We start from the raw sequence: 16,441 nt of genomic DNA, 5'->3' as shown, positions 1-16,441 counted from the left end.
GGAGTATTTTTGAATCCTACTTTCTGAGTTTGGGTCATGATCCACTTCGATTCAAACCATCCAGTGGAATGTCCTAAGTCCAACTCCCAGTGTACACAATTAGGACTTAGAGTAAAGGAGCAGACCGGCCGTCATTTTTTACTTGTTTTTGACCTCTCGCCCTTCTTTCCGACATCAAGAGAGTAGCAGATGCTCCCATATTTGCATGAGAGATTTTTAAAACCTGAATTTCTCACTTAAAATCCAAAAACGCTGTCATGACAACATACAACTGCTTGATCATGAGCCATCTCTTACACTGTTTTCAAACTAAAAATTTGGATTCTAAAATCCGTGTATCCAAACGGCCCCTAAAAGACAAGAAGCTTTCGCGACCTATCAAAAGAGTGTAGTGCTAAAATAATTTCCCAAAATAAAATGTTCTTTATTGTTTTGAGTAGGGTTTTTCAATGTTACGAAAATACCCCTCATCAATAGACCTAAATGTAGGAAATTTTTCGTACATTGGCACCATTCAATTGGATCCGGGACGCTCCATCAGATTCTGGGGCAGTGTCTTGGTCACGATCCGAACATAATTTCGGACCTTACGATATGGATCCAAACTAATCGGGTTAGGATCCGGTTGTTATCTTAGCATGTGGATCCAACGGACACGGTTTGGATCCAGTTTAACGTTAAGGATCCATTGAGACCTCTATATGTAAATTATTTGTAGATTTACATTTTCAACGGGGGCTTAACAAAACCCTTCTCTTAAACCCCACACCAGAAAGCACTGTTACGGTAAAACCCTAAATCCCTTGCAATATTATAAGGCTGAACTCTGCAAAAAGCTTCCCAAAATCCACCCTTCTTTCTACCATGCGAGCTAAACTCACTCCCCGCCGTGTTTCTCCCTCCCTTTTCTCTCTTTTCCCCCCCTCCGAAACCCTAGACCCAATCCCAACTGAAACCCTAGCCCCAATCTCAACTGAAACCCTAATCCAATCCCAAATCCCCACCGGAATCCCAATCCAAACCCAAATCCCAACCGAAACCCTAACCCAATCTCAAATACAAACCCTCACCACCAAAACCCTAACCCAATCTCAAATCCAAACCCAAACCCCACCATTCTCCACATCAAAATCCCCCACAAGAACCAGACCTTCTCTCATTCGCAAGGCCAAGCTCCTTCCTCCTCCTCCACCCATTCTTTCTCCACCACCACTACTTCCTCCTACTCTTGCTTCCTCTCCTTTTTCAATCGTCCATACTCCAACTTTTTCGAAAGGCAGGCCCAGGCAATACGTCAAGGTGAACGGCCGGACCCCGCGGGTCCGCCTTCCAGTCCACGCAGCAGCGCACATTTTCCACCTTACCCGAGAGCTCGGCCACCGATCCGAAGGACAGACCATCGAATGGCTGCTCAGACAGGCCGAACCCATTATTTCCACCACTTCCCCAGCCTCAGCTTCTGCTCCTCCAGGTTCTTCTTCTTCTTCCTTTATACTGTATTTGTGCTGTTTTCTTTATGTTTTGAAACTGAAATTTTCACCCCTCTTGTAGTAAGCCCATACAGTCAAGTATTTTTCAATTTGGACTGCGCACCATATGATGGTTCAAACCGTCCATTTGTTGGGCCACCAATGTAATTAGGTTGTGCCTAAAAATCATTTCCATAGGATGATCTCCGTATAATCCAGTATTTTTCAAAATGGACTATACGGCCCACACCATAGGATGATCCAAACCGTCCATTTGATGGCTATCAATGATGGAACACTTTGGTGAATTTGGTTCTGGCTGCCTATTTCATAAAAAATCATAGTAGGCAGCTGTTTCATTAACCCATCTACATATTGTAGAGGAGGATTACATCACAACAGTGTTATGGATTCTTCAAAATCGACCAAGTATCCATGTCAGACACATCCTAATAGGAGGTTTCTTAAATGAAAATAAAAAATTATATCTACTAATTAAAATTTTCTGGATTGAGCCTCTAGCTTAATGGTCAAGTCTTTATTCTTCAACAAGCTAGTTGTAGGTTCAATCCCAACTTACCTATAAAAAAACTTCTTACCTATAAAAAAACTTATTAAAATTTTCAATACACGTTATAAACTTATTAAATTTTTCAATACATGTTATAGCCATATATATGTAAAAAAATAAATTAAAATATGAGAATTGATTAACTTATTTTGGTTAATCCACGAATCAATCTTTTAGGGTCTGTTTGGATGCAGATAGTTGTCTTGTAGATTAGTGGAATAAAGTAGTCAATAGGGAGGAGAGAAACATTTGTAATGTTTGAATAACCTAGGATTTACCTGGTAGAATAGTGATAAGTAGTACCATTCAAAAAAAAATAAAATTGATAAGTAATGTTTGGTTGCCAGTATCGTAATAGTAATGGGAGGGGGTGTCATTACCAATATATAGATAGAGAAGAGACAAAAGGTATAGAGAGAAAGAGGGAAAGAGAGAAAAATCAAAATTCTACTCGACAAATTCTTCACTTTTTGAAGAGGGTGGCATGAAAGGTATTAGTAGGCAACACGAGTGTCATGTCACCACACAAGCAATTATTACCTTTGAATCTTGTCTAGTACTCCCTAGGGATTGTGATGCTAAATTGGCTACCAAACACCACCAAAAAAGCATTTTTCTACTTAGGACATCCTTGAGGATGCCAGGGATGTGGCAACCCTACAGGCCCTTATAGATTTGCCGAATTTGACACTTGATACCAGTGTCGGAGACATTCATACCTGTACTGATGCAACATAGCATCCGAATCATGTTAGAAATTGAAGATTTCAATGCACACTCCGTTGCCAAACTACGCTCATCCTGAGATAAAGCACTCATAGTGTAAGCCCTGCAGTAGATGCTTGATGTGAATCTTTGAAGGAGGTGTTCAAGGTGGCAAATTTATGCATTTTGTATGAACTGGTTTATAGACAAGCTATGTTACATGGATTCTTCTGAATCGGTGAAGTACCCGTGTTGGACACGTGTCATATTCCAGTACTTTAGGCTTCACTCTAGATCTCCTGAATCTTTTTTTTTTTCTAAATACAGCAACAGATTTAAAAATTAGTAAAGTGTCTCTGGTCGATTCATCAGATAAGTTATCTGGTCGGTCTGTGTTATTTATGATTCTATTGGTGTAAAAAAGTGTTTGTATTTCTGTTTTTGTATGTGAAAGTAGGCCACCAGTGTGAAACAACCAACAGGATGTAACATAATGGTGGATTGACCAGATAGTGTATCTGGTCGATCGACCAGATATACTTAGCCTTTTTTAAAATGTCACATGTTTTAAGCTTTATCATCCTAATAATAAGTTTTTTAATATAGAAACAAAACATTATATTACTCAACCTACAAAAATTCCAACTATATACTCGTATTATCATGTTGAAGAATTAAAATTAGCCGAATCCACGATTTTTTTTTTTTTTTTTTGAGGTTAGCCAAATCCGACACTTGATACCCATGTCAGATTCCGACAGTTGTATCTGTACTCGTGCAACATAGCTGACAAGCTTATCCATGAAGAGGATGGGAAATGCCTGTTCCCATTTTCATATGGATATGTTTTTTTTTGGAAGTGGTAACATTATTTTCATATGGATATTTGGTTTGAGAAATTCTAAACTAATTCATGACCGCCAACCGATAATATTTCTACAATGCAATAAAATGTTGAAATGTGATTCTTGAAAATGATGGTCTCAAGAAAATGTTTCTGCTTATGTTTTCTTCATAGTATATGTTTTGATTTTTTGGTACCAGTGTTATTCGAAGGATATCAGGAGATGTAATGGTTGTATTCCACACGAACCCATGCATTTAAACTTGCATGTAATTCACGCATTTATTTCTTTTTCACCAATTATAGTTATTGTTGTCTCGAAAACTCTGTTATATATTGTTAGATTTGGTAGACTTAAAACATAACAAAAAAGGTTTTGAATCTGAAAGGTTTTATTTTCTATTATCTGTGTTTTCTTTGAGCAATATGCCCTTATCAACTTGAAGCTGGGGTTCCCTTTTAAGATTTACATTAACATCCTGCTTCAGGTGACTGCAAATATAAGTTTTTAAGTTTGTCATATTGCAAAGAATTACTGAATCAAACATAATATTCTATTGCATTGTTGAGGAAACTCAAATCGTTTATGTATAACTGCAGGGCCTGCTCCACGAAGGGGAAGGCGGAAGAAAAATAGCTATGAGCAGCAAAACTTGAGACACCTTTCTGTTTCATCAGGTAATGAACTAAAAGCAGATGTTGTTTCGTCGGTTAATGATTTGGTGCATCCCACTGGAACTCATGATTTATGTGAAATTGCAGGGAAGAATAGGAGGAAGCGCGCCAATCTTAGTCAGGAGGCCTTGGAGGAGACAGATCCAAGCCTTATAAAGGTAGCAGAAATTGATCAGTACATGGATGCCTTGGATGAGACAGACCCAAGCATTACATTTAAGGGTTCAGAAATTGATCAGTTTAAGAAAAACAGTCAGGAAAATTTGGAGGGCATTAATCCAAGCGTTCAACTAGAGAATGCAGAAATTGGTCAGCTTGAGAAGAAAAGAAAACATCACGCCATATCTTTAGAAAATAATATTGTGGCATCTGAAGAAGAAATTCTCAACACATCTTTTCAAGCTTCAGCCAATCCTGTAGATGTCACGGGACTTTCGCCACTCGACCGCATAAACTACTTGATTTCAACTCTCCATGAATCCATTCTAAACCAACCCTCTTCAGATGAGACTCCCCCAATGCAAAATTTAGTAACTTCTGACATTACCCAGACAAAAGATACACTACTGGCAGTGAAAGATGCATGTGCTAAGGGTTTGAGTCATTTGGCTTCTCTGGAACATCAAACACGTTTAAGGGGGTTACTCGATGTTCTGCTTGCCCAACCCGGTGAATCTCCCACACGCAGTGCTAATTTTGAGAAATTTAAAGACCGATTTGATCAGATAATATCTGAATTCGAAGCCTTCCAGAAGGAGGTTACGGAAATCAGTGATTTCTTTAGCAATGCGAAAATGGTTCAAGACTCGTTAGAGTTCAAGGAGAAAAAGGTCACTCAACTTCGATTAGTCGATAAAGGGTGTACTGACACTTTATTGTTTGTTAAGGATGCCAAAATGAAGGCTCAACGACGGTTAGAGGAATTGCAGAGGGAAATTCATTTACTTCACCGACGTGAAGAAGAGATCAAGAAGAACAGGATGACTAATTTAGAAGAAATGAGAAATTTGTTAGCAGTGATGGAAAAGGATGCCAAAATTCTAAAAAGTCACCAGGAGGATGAAGGGAAGTGGAAGATGGAGGAGGAGCAGGTGATGGGCACATTGAGGCGGATTAACCAGGAGTGGGAGGACAGCTTGAAACTATTAGACTGATTTCCATGCCAGGGTCCTTAATTTGACCATAAGGCAATGAGTGCTGCTAAGGAGACCGAGAGGGGGGGGTTGAGAGTACAACCGAACATGGCATGGGAGGGGTATTTTTGTCATTTAAAGTTGAAAACAATATCTCAGTTAATGCAATACAGGATTCTGCTTCTATTCCAAAACTTGCGATTTCATGGTATCAGAGCAGTTCAAAACTTACAACTCCTTGACATTAAAAGTCCACCTGTAATGCCAGTCCAAAAAAAGGGAGTGGCCACACATGAGGGAAAAGTATTGAACTATAGAGGATTAAATAACACCAACTATAACAGCTTAAGCTTTTGGAGTAATTGCTTGTTTCTCATTTGATGCATTTGATGCAGGCGAGAAACGGAGAAAGTAGAGAAGAATAGAAGTGGAAGGGGAGAAGAAGAAGAAGAAAAGCTCAGGAAGAAGAGGAGAAACAGAGGGAAGAAATCTAGAGAAGGCAAGAAAGTCTCCTAACTCACTCCTAACCAAGGTTTTAAATTTCCGAAACCCGAAATTTCGGATTTCGGTCGATGACGAAATCGAAATTGGGTAAAGTCGAAACTTTACTTTATTTCGACCGAAATTTCAAAATTTCGCTTGAAATTTCGTTTTCCTGAAATCTCGGCTCGAAATTTAAGGGATTTCATCTAAAAATCTGGATTTTTTAATAATTATTTGATATTATCGTGAAATTTCTGAAATTTCGGCTGCGGACCGAAATTTCGATCGAAATTAATTCGGAGAAAAAATAGCCGTTTATGGATTTCGTCTAATTTCGCCTGAAATTTCGGCAAGGACCGAAACTCATTTCGAAACCAAAATTTAAAACCTTGCTTCTAACTCAGCCTATATATAGACAACTTAAAAAGAAAACAAATAACATAACATAAATGGAAATAAAATCCCTAGAAACTCCAACTCTTCCTCAAAAGAACTCTCCTCCACAAAGTGAAAAGTGCGGTACTGCTCCAAGAGGCCGGAATCCAAACAACAAAGCTTCTCCTTGGTGAGCCAAGCAGTGTTTGAATCGGGTCGCCGACGACACTTAACAAGGTAATGCTGAAATCCTCCCAGGCGTGAAGCAACGATCTCTTCAGTGAGTATGGTTTCGATCTGGTCAGCATGAGGCAGTGGAACTGGCGGAACTACAGCAACGATGTTGGAACAGGAGAGCTGGTAGTCCGATCTGTAGAAACATATGTCAGCATAGTAGGTGGCTCAAATGTGTACCTTGATATGGAAGGCTGATCTCTAGTAGTATCTCGTTTGTTTCCCCGGTCTTATTCTGATTCGGCTCATTGTCTGTTTTAGAACCGAGCCTATGAAAACCATGTTGACATCAACGGATGGAAACAAATCCTCATCAACAGACATGATTCCTTTTTATTTCTCAGGAAATTTTAGCCGTCAGTTGGTAATGGCCTTTCTGCAAAGCATCTATATATATAAGTAAAGTGGAATCCTCTAAGGTGGGGTGCTGCCACGTGGCACCCCCTCCTCTATCCCTCCTCTTTATCACATTTTGGCAAATGTTCTATCATACAGAAGAAAGCTATTAAATCTCCTATTATATCTCTTTCTCTCTCTCATGTCAATTAAATCTCCTATAATATCTCTCCCTCTATTTGCATCCCCTCTTTATCACGTTTTGGCAAATCTTCTATGAAGAAAGTTATTAAATCTCCTATTATATCTCTTTCTCTCTCCTAACTCTCTCAATTAAATCTCCTATAATATCTCTTCCTGAAGTTTCTTTTCACAATTTTTTGCAAACCCCTACAAATCCTCCTAGAACCCCTCTCAATGATTTTCTACACCACCTCTTCATATTCCTCTCCCCCTTTCAAATATAAATTCCTTATTTAATCATGTTGTATGTATCGAGATTCCAACCCACGAGAGAAAACTCTTCTCTTCCTCGGCTCCTCCCCATTTGATGTAGCAACTTAGTGTGATCATCTTCATCTCTCTCTGCTCTACTTGGTATGTTTCTCATCTATATCTGCATTTTCCCTTTTTAGCCTGTCTTTGCTTTTTTTTTATTGTTATAGTTTTATTTTCTTGCTTTTTTGGTTAGGGTTATTCTATAATATTTAGGTTGGATTTTTTTTTTTAATTCCTTCGTTTTTTTTTTTCAGAAACAATAAAGTTGCTTTATTGAATTCAACATCACATGCAATGGTTTAATAGTTTATAAACATTCACACCCCAAATGCAAGTGAATATTGAAAAGATAAAATTTTGTCTCTCTTATATGTACAAGTTTCTCGCTGTTTTTTCCATCTAAATTTACCATCTACCCGTGCATCGCACAGGGCTGCAACTAGTTGTAGAAAATAATACAATTGTTAGTATTATGGCTCCATGCATGGTGTCATTTTCAATACTTTCTTACATAAAAAATGCATGGTGCCATTTTCAGTACTTTTTGTTCTTTAATTCTTCAGGAGAAGGAGTGATGTGGCCATCTGGCAACTTCAACTGCTTGTCTTTTGGTAGATGATCAAAGATCTGCTCGATCTTAGTTATGTCGAAGGAATACTACTCGCCAACATCGTAGTAATTCTTTTAGACCGGGCGAGGATTTAAGAAGCTGCCATCAGAATTTTCATTTGGCTTCCGTCGCCTAGCAAGACCTTACAAGTATAGGGCTTCGTACCCACAAGTTTGGCCACACTTATATCGATCTGATCGAGTGGCTCCTCTTCGTTAGGATCCATCTTGGTCTCAACCATGGTGATCATAAGGCCTCTATAGTAAGCCTCTGTTGATGAAATCTTTCTTTGTTCTTCTTCTGTTATTAGGCTCTCGTATCTTGAGGCCTGAGAAGCCAAATGGTACAAGTCAATAAATTCTTGACCCGCAAACTTCTTTCTTAATTCTAAACTGAACCTGTTTTTGGCCAACTTCACATAGTGGGCCTGTTGTAAGCTTGGGTGGCATCTTTTCATGGCCCTTTTGAATCGGGCGATGTACAAGTCCACTGATTCATCGGGTGATTAGCTCAACATAGCCAAATCCACAATGTTCACTTCGGGTTTAGTCTGGTAGAACTGAGAATGGAAAATATGTTCCATCTGCCCACGTTTCAATACTATTGGGTGGCAGCCTTATACACCGGTTAAAGGTCACTTCATGGCTTGCCTCCCTACACTGGGCAGTGTAACGATCAATGTGCTCAACAGTGGATTGGTTGTCCTCCCCAGAAAACAAAGTGAATTTGGGAACCCTGTATCCCCTGGGGTATAGGTAATAGTAGTCATACCAATCAGGATACGGTTTCCTATATACTAGCATGTGTATCTGTCTGAACATCGGACCGAGCTATTGTTGTATCATTTTCATGACCTGATCTCTGTTCAGGCAGATGTTCTGTGGGAAGTAGATGCCCCGAATGAAAGGTTGGCGCAGACCCTAGGGTCGGGCTGTACTGGTTGCCCCTAGCTCCGCCTGTGCATGAACTCCCATAGCAACCTGAGGGTTCGGAGGTGGTGTACGAGGCTGGTTTTAGTTCTGGTTATTGTTCCTCAGTAAACCAATCACATTGCCATTCAGCACACCACCATATCTTAAAGTGACACAGGTATGTCTGAGTTTTGTCCCTGTGGGGAAGTTTGGCGAATCGGCGAAACCAAATTAGGATTATCATCTAAAGAAGGATTTTCCCGATTAGAAGTTCGTTGATCATCGGTCTCGATACTCTCATAAATGTCAGAATCACTAGCATTTCCACCGGGTGTGCCAAAAATGGTGTTCGGTCTAAGGGTTGCCCTGGTGTGGTCGGTTAGTGCCACCATACGTGGGGTGAGTGTGTATGGGGGTGTGTATGATGATGAGTGGGCATGCTAGCCTCCGAAGAGGTAAGAAATCGAAAACGCAATTAGTGGGGTCGGCGACCGAAATGTTTCCGTCCCTTGGGATTTGATTTTAGGTGATTGAGAATAAGAAGGGAACGACACTTTTTCCTTGGGCTCCTATGCCTTTACATAGCTGGAAAAGAATTTTTATAGTACAAACATGACGCCAAATGAGGGGAGTTGACATGCAGAATGTGAATGACATGTCGACACGCGCGGAACGTGAACAACTCACGGTTGATCAGAATGTTGGTGCACGCAGAACGTAGACGACGCCGTCGATGCATGTAGAATGCAAACGACTCCCAGGGCGGACAGACCGTCGAACTCACCACACAAACGAAACGCCATCAAGAATGATGGCTGAATTAAAGAGAAAGACTCACCTGAGAAGATGAAATCATTGCTTCCTTAATCTGGATAAGAGTTGTTGGCCCAATTGTTCAACCCTTGGCTATCTTCCATCTTGTTTTGATGATTCCAAACACAAGATATTGTATGTACTAATGTTTTTGTTACTTAAGTTGTACCTTATGTGTTCATTTCATTAAAAGTCAAGCGAGCTTGGATCAAGATGTTGGAGCCATAATGGAGAATCAATGAACTGCAAAGGAACCTTAGAAGACCCAAGAATGAAAGAGATTGAAGTGAAGAAGAATATATTGAAGATTCATTTAAAACTCAATCTTAGAATAAAAAAATCCTATCCTTTTCATAGATCCAATTAGAAGCACCAAAGAGGATATAAAAGGACCAGAATAATGTAAATTAATAAGGAAAATCAAGTAGATCCAAGCCCAACTGCCAAAGTGAGCTTTAATGTGAAAAAACATCAAATTGGCACTTGCTTGGTTGGCTAGAGGCCATTATCCTATGTATAACTAATCTAAATAATTTTTAAATATTTTTAACAAATAGTACTCCCTCTTCTATTATCCGTAAAGCACAAGAACGTCGAAATCCGATAAAAACGAGGGATATATGTATTTTACAAGTTGACTGTGCAAAACTGAAAAATCCGATACTGCCACCGAGCGACAACACATTTTTATATATAAATAGCCTAACAAGTAGTTCTGCTGTTAACCGAGGGTCTACTGTGAGAGACATTGAAGGTCCAAAACGGCTAGTTTTTTGGGTTCTTTGTTTTTATAAGGGTAGTTTCCCAACCCTTTGAATATGATTCTCACACTCCTAAGCCTATTTGGAACAATATTTGGGTAAGAAAAACTTCCTTGTGCCTCTCTTGAGATCATATGTTTACTATCCACCTTCCCTCAAGTGACGGTTTATATGTAACAGTCTTGACCTACTCAACTAGGTCATCCTCAATTGGTTCGGTTTCTTCTGACTGATCACACTTGTAATTGGCATGGGGATACCCTACTTCATAAAAAAAAGGCCAACACCAATTGACGTCTTGCCTGCACGACCAATACAGTCACTAAAGAGAGCCTGCCATGCAAAATGAGGTCTTTTGGCTATTGAAAAATCAATCTAAATTATGGCAAAGTTGAGATTATGTATTGGTCACGATCCATTCGGGGCAGTGATATTCCCCCCAGTCCACAGCCGGTACCACACTGCTCAACAATCAATTTGTTTAAATCTTTGAGCATGGTAGGCCCCACCCATGTTTTCCAAAATGAACCCTACGGCCCACACCATAAGATGATATAAACTGTCCATTTGATGGGCCACAACATAAATACGTTGTGTCCCAAAAAATCATTTCCACAAGATGATTCTAGCCCTCCGATCTAAAGAGAAACTGCATATAGTTGAAACCTCTATAGATCGTAGGGTTGCGATAATCATGTGGACATGGTTTTGTGGGCACAACCTATTTACGTTGTGGCCCATCAAATGGACGGCTTGGATCATCCTATGGCGTGGGTCATACAGTAACATTAAGGCCCAATTGTAGGCCCCACCCATATTTTTCAAAAATGAAGTGTACGGTCCAACCATAGGATAATCCAAGCCGTCCATTTGATGGGTCCAACGTAAATAGGTTCTACCCCCAAAATCATTTCCACGGGATGATCGCAACCCTCAAATCTAGAGAAGTTTCCATAATATGCAGTTTCTCTTTAGATCGGAGGGCCAGAATCATCCAGTGGAAATGATTTATCGGGACACAACCTATTGACGATGTGGCCCATCAAATGGACAGTTTAGATCATCCTATGGTGTGGGCTGTACGGTTCATTTTGGAAAAACATGCGCCGTAGAAGGGGGATATCATCACTACTCACCATTAAGGGAGTTAATCGGATCCTTTTCAGAGTACTTTTAGGATCTACCTGTTGAGTCTTGGGTCACGATCTATTTCGAATAGGACTGTCCGTCGTGAGAAATATCCTAGGTCCTGCTTTTGCTTAAGTTGTGGGGAAAATGAAACGAGATAGATAGAGACGGGATGGATATTTTCGTACCTTAGGACATGGATCCAATGGACATCATTGGCCCAAATGAGATACGACTGGAACGCTAAAACTCTCAATCCCCCGAACTCTACGTAACACTGTCCTTATTCCCTCTTTCCAAAATCCAACTGTTTTTCTACCATGCGAGAGAAATTTACTCCTCGTCGTTTCTCTCTCCCCGTTTTCCTTCCTTTTTTACCCTCTGAATCCCCAACTCAAAACACCTCACAAATCCTAGACCCCTACTCAACTCAAACCCTACCTACAATCTCAACCAAAACCCCAATCCAAACCCAAATCCCTACTGAAACCCTAACCCAAACACAAATACAAACCCCCACTAATACCCTAAAACAAATGCCCACTGAAACCCTAACCCAAACTCAAATACAAACCCACACTAATACCCTAACCCAAATCCCCACCGAAACCCTAAACCATACTCAAATGCAAACCCCCACTAATGCCATGACCCAAATCCCCATGAAAACCCTAATCCAAACTCAAATACAAACTCCCACTAATGCAATGACCCAAATCCCCAGGAAAACCCTAAGCCAAACTCAAATACAAACTCCCACTAATGCCATGACTCAAATCCCCACGAAAACCCTAACCCAAACTCAAATACAAACCCCCACTAATGCCATGACCCAAATCCACACCGAAATCCTAACCCATACTCAAATACAAACCCTCGCTAATACCATGACCCAAATCCCCACCAAAATCCTAACCCATACTCAAATACAAACCCCCGCTAATACCATGACCCAAATCCCCAGAAAAACCCTAACCCAAACTCAAAAACAAACTCCCGCTAATACCATGACCCAAACCCCCACAAAAACCCTAACCCATACTCAAATACAAACCCCCGCTAATTCTATGACCCAAATCCCCATGAAGACCCTAACCCAAACTCAAATACAAACCCCTGCTAATGCCATGACCCAAATCCCCACTGAAACCCTAACGCAAACTCAAATACAAACCCCCACTAATGCCCAAACCCAAACTCACCTAGAAACCCCTACCAATACCCTGACCCAAATCCGCACCAAAACTCAAACCCCCACCAACACCCTAACCCAAACTCAAATACAAACCCCCACTAATACCCTAACCCAAATCCCCACCAAAACCCTAACCCAAACTCAAACCCAAATCCCCACTGAAACCCTAACCCAAACCTCACTAATCTCCTCATCAAAACCCTCCCAAAGAACCAGACCTTCTCTGCCTCGCAGGGCCAAGCTCGCTCCTGCTGTTCTCCCCCCTGCACCACCACCACCACCACCACCACCTACTTTAATCATCCCAACTATTTTTTCAAGAGGCGGGCCCAGCCACCGAGATTCACGGGTCCGCCTTCCGGTCCTCACAGCAGCATGCATTGTCCAGCTCACCCAAGAGCTCGGCCACCGAACACAGGGACAGACCGCCGAATGGCTGCTCAGGCAGGCCGAACCCATTATTGCCACCACTTCCCCGGGCTCAGCTTCTACCCCTCTAGGTCTTCTTTCTTCCTCTACTTCTTCCTGTGTGGTGTATAAGTGTATTTGTGCTGTTTTGTTTATGTTTTGAAACTGCTATTTTCACCCCTTGTTTTGATATGGCACCCTTAAACTTTATTTTACAAGGGTTTTGTTAATGAGTAACTTCATTTTACACATGTTTTGAGACCTCTAAAGGTATCAAAACATGTGTAAAATGATTGCAAAATGAAGTTTCCAATGCAACCCATTTTATAAGGATTAAAGACTATCTGGGTGGCGTCCAAGTTATGAAATTTTCGACTGGTAGTACTGAAAACCAAGGTGGCTGAAAAGTGGCGCCGTGCTATCTTTTCCAAACTAAATATAGTTTTGTCCTCGAGTCAAATAAAGCACAACGAGATTTCTTCTTCATCTCCTGTCAGTTTTCATCCAAGAGAAGAGGAAGAGGAAGAGGAAGAGGAAGAGGAAGAAAAGGAATACGAAGAAGAAGAAGAAAAAGAGGAAAAAGAAGAATCGGTGTTGGATAAAAGGAAGGCATTGAAAAAAATGGAAGGTGCCAAACAAGATGAAAAAGAAGGTTAAGAAGAAAAAAGAAGAAGAATCAACACCGGAAAAAATGAATGGCACTAGAAAAAATGGATGACGTCGGAAAAAAAATAGAAAATAAGAGGAAAAAGGAAAAAAGAGAAAAATTGACGCAAAAAAAATGGAAGGCACAGCAGAAACTGGAAGACGCTGGAAAAAATGGAAAAGAAGAACTACTCGGGGTCATCTTGGTTTGACTCGGTATAATCTTGGTGTGACTCGGGGTCATCTTGGTTTGCAAGGATGGAAAACTAGCTTCTTTGAGCAATATGCACATTTTTGCCGTTATCAGCTTGAAGCTGGGTACCCTTTTAAGATTTTCCTTAACTTCCTGCTTCAGGTGATTGTTAATTTAATTTTTGAGTTTCTCAAATTGCAAAGAATTTCTCATAGGATGAATAAAACATAATATCCTATTGTATTTGTAGAGGAAAACTCAAATCCTTTAGGCCCTGTTTGGATTGCAAGAAAAACAATTCTAATGGAAAAAAATTTCTTGTGAAAAAGTTCCATTCCTCAATTTAGAGGGAAATAATATGATTATGGTTATTTTAGAGGGATATCATCATGAATTGAAGGTTCCTCTAAGTAAAATTGAATAGAGCTGGTTCAAGTTATCATTTTTCCTGTGTAAAAAAAGTCGGAACTTTTAAAAACTTTGCCCTTTCCAAATTTTTTGAAAAAAATTCCTGCAATCCAAAACAAGGCCTTATGTATAACTGCAGGGCCTGCTTCAGTAAGGGAAAGGCAGAAGGAAGATAGCACTGAGAAGCAAAACTTGAGACACTGTTCTGTTTCATCAGGTAGTGAACTTAAAGCAGATGTTTTGTCAATTAATGATTTGGCGCATCACAGGGGAACTCATGACTTACGTGAAATTGCAGGCGAAAATAAGAGGAATCAGGCCAATCGTAGTCAGGAGGCCTTGGAGCAGAAAGATCTGGGCCTTATAAAGGACGCATAAATTGATCAAATGCATGAGAAGGATCCAAGCATTAAAGGTACAGAAATTGATCAGTTTGAGAAAAACAGTCAGGAAAATTTGGAGGGCATTAATCCAAGCGTTCAACATGAGAATGGAAGAATTGGTCAGTATGAGAAGAAAAGAAAACACAACGCCATATCTTTAGAAAATAATATGGTGGCTTCAGAGGAAGAAATTCTCAGCACATCTTTTCAAGCTATTGAATCTGTTTCGGCCAATCCTCTTGATGTCACGGGACTTTCACCACTCGACCGCATAAACTACTTGATTTCAACACTCCATGAATCCATTCTACACCAACCCTCTTCAGATGAGACTCCCTCAATGCAGAGTTTAGTAACTTCTAACATTACCCAGACCCAAGATACACTACAGGCAGTGAAAGATGCATGTTCTGAGGGTTTGAGTCATTTGGCTTCTTCGGTACATCAAACGCATTTAAGGGGATTACTTGATGTTCTGCTTGCCCAACCTGGTGAATCTCCCACTCGCAGTGCTAATTTTGAGAAATTTAAAGACCGATTTGATCAGTTAATATCTGAATTCAAAGCCTGCCAGGAGGAGGCTAAGCAAATCGTTGGTTTATTTAGCAATGCAAAAATGGTGCAGGATTCATTAGATATCAAGGAGAAAAAGGTCACTCGACTTCGGTCTGTCGATAAAAGTTGCAATGACACTCTATTGTATGTTAAGGATGACAAAATGAAGGCTCAGCAACGGATAGAAGAATTGCAAAAGGAAATTCGTTTGTTTGACCTACGTCAAGAAGAGATCAAGAAGAACATGATGGCTAATTTAGAAGAAATGAAAAGTTTGTTAGCAGTGATGGAAAAAGATGCCGAAATTCTAAAATGCCACCAGGAGGACAAAGGGAAGTGGAAGTTGAAGGAGGAGCAGGTGATGAGCGCATTGAGGCGGATTAACCAAGAGTGGGAAGAGAGCTTGAAGCTATTAGACTGATTTTAAAACTTTAACACTCATTTTTGGTCTTTTTCAGACCAGGGTCTGTAATTTGGCCATAAGGCCATTTACTATTTTTCTTTCTTTTCTTTCGCTTTGGATAGTCAGGGTACTACTTTTACTTTCGTCGGTCTGCTAGCAAGGCCCTTTTATTTTAGTTTAAATGGTATGGTTTGATATCTCCATGGCCCTCCCACAAAGCAGGATACTATGATTAGAGAAATTTTGTGTTACTTGATCGATCGTCAACTCTACGATCCTGATTTCTGAGGTGATGTGCACCTCTCTTCAATATTTCATTTTCACTATCACTACTGGTTACCTCATCTTCTTGTTTGCTTCCCATGAAGCATTTTTTTGGCATTTTTCTCATTCGAGCTTGATGATGATGCTTTGCTTCCAAGCTCATCCTATGACATGCCTTTCATTCTTCTTCTTCTCGTTCTTGTCTTTCGAGGAGGTGGTCTTGTTGAGAGGGCAATTGAGCTTAATATGGCTCCGCATCTTGCACTTGTAATACCGAACCTCGTCTTTATTTTCTTCTTTTTATTTTCCTTCTCTTTCTCTCTCCATATTTTGTTGAATTTTCTAAGGATTTCTTCTTCACTATTGGCGTCACTTGATGAGGAGGATTTGAATGCTATTGTCCCTTTCGCCTTCCCCTTCTTCTCTTCTTCACGGTTATCG

General features: G+C 40.2%; 2 protein-coding genes across 5 annotated transcripts; both read left to right on the top strand.

The window, feature by feature from the left end:
* Positions 1-751: 751 nt before the first annotated feature.
* LOC143846691 (uncharacterized) lies at positions 752-8,380 on the top strand. 4 transcript variants are annotated; one of them, XR_013234814.1, is made up of 5 exons: positions 752-1,471; positions 4,190-4,267; positions 4,352-5,605; positions 5,793-5,896; positions 7,887-8,361. XR_013234814.1 is itself a non-coding variant. In XM_077355193.1 (3 exons), exons 1-3 carry the CDS (start codon positions 865-867, stop codon positions 5,416-5,418), a joined length of 1,752 nt encoding a protein of 583 aa, XP_077211308.1. In that variant the 5' UTR covers positions 752-864; the 3' UTR covers positions 5,419-7,434. The 4 variants fall into 4 exon arrangements, 1 of the variants encoding a protein (XP_077211308.1); XR_013234815.1 differs by having other exon boundaries at positions 4,352-5,519; positions 7,887-8,359; XR_013234813.1 differs by having other exon boundaries at positions 4,352-5,896; positions 7,887-8,380.
* A 3,487-nt stretch (positions 8,381-11,867) lies between these two features.
* LOC143846903 (uncharacterized) lies at positions 11,868-15,933 on the top strand. The gene is made up of 3 exons (XM_077355503.1): positions 11,868-13,241; positions 14,535-14,612; positions 14,694-15,933. The coding sequence occupies exon 3, from the start codon at positions 14,783-14,785 to the stop codon at positions 15,752-15,754; it is 972 nt and encodes a 323-aa protein (XP_077211618.1). The 5' UTR covers positions 11,868-13,241; positions 14,535-14,612; positions 14,694-14,782; the 3' UTR covers positions 15,755-15,933.
* The last annotated feature ends 508 nt before the right edge of the window (positions 15,934-16,441 follow it).

Source organism: Tasmannia lanceolata, unplaced genomic scaffold (genome assembly GCF_043159265.1).
Source record: "Tasmannia lanceolata isolate RefF3 unplaced genomic scaffold, GAP_Taslan_0.1 ptg000015l, whole genome shotgun sequence".
NCBI lineage: Eukaryota > Viridiplantae > Streptophyta > Magnoliopsida > Canellales > Winteraceae > Tasmannia > Tasmannia lanceolata.
Note: the sequence above shows the minus strand (reverse complement) of the source record. Positions and strands in the feature narration are given on the sequence as shown.

Coding starts and splice junctions, on each gene's coding strand:
- LOC143846903 (XM_077355503.1), top strand. CDS start 14,783: ATGCATGAGAAGGATCCAAGCATTAAAGGTACAGAAATTGATCAGTTT.
- LOC143846691 (XM_077355193.1), top strand. CDS start 865: ATGCGAGCTAAACTCACTCCCCGCCGTGTTTCTCCCTCCCTTTTCTCT. Junction 1,472..4,189: donor CTCAGCTTCTGCTCCTCCAG/GTTCTTCTTCTT, acceptor GTATAACTGCAG/GGCCTGCTCCACGAAGGGGA. Junction 4,268..4,351: donor ACACCTTTCTGTTTCATCAG/GTAATGAACTAA, acceptor GTGAAATTGCAG/GGAAGAATAGGAGGAAGCGC.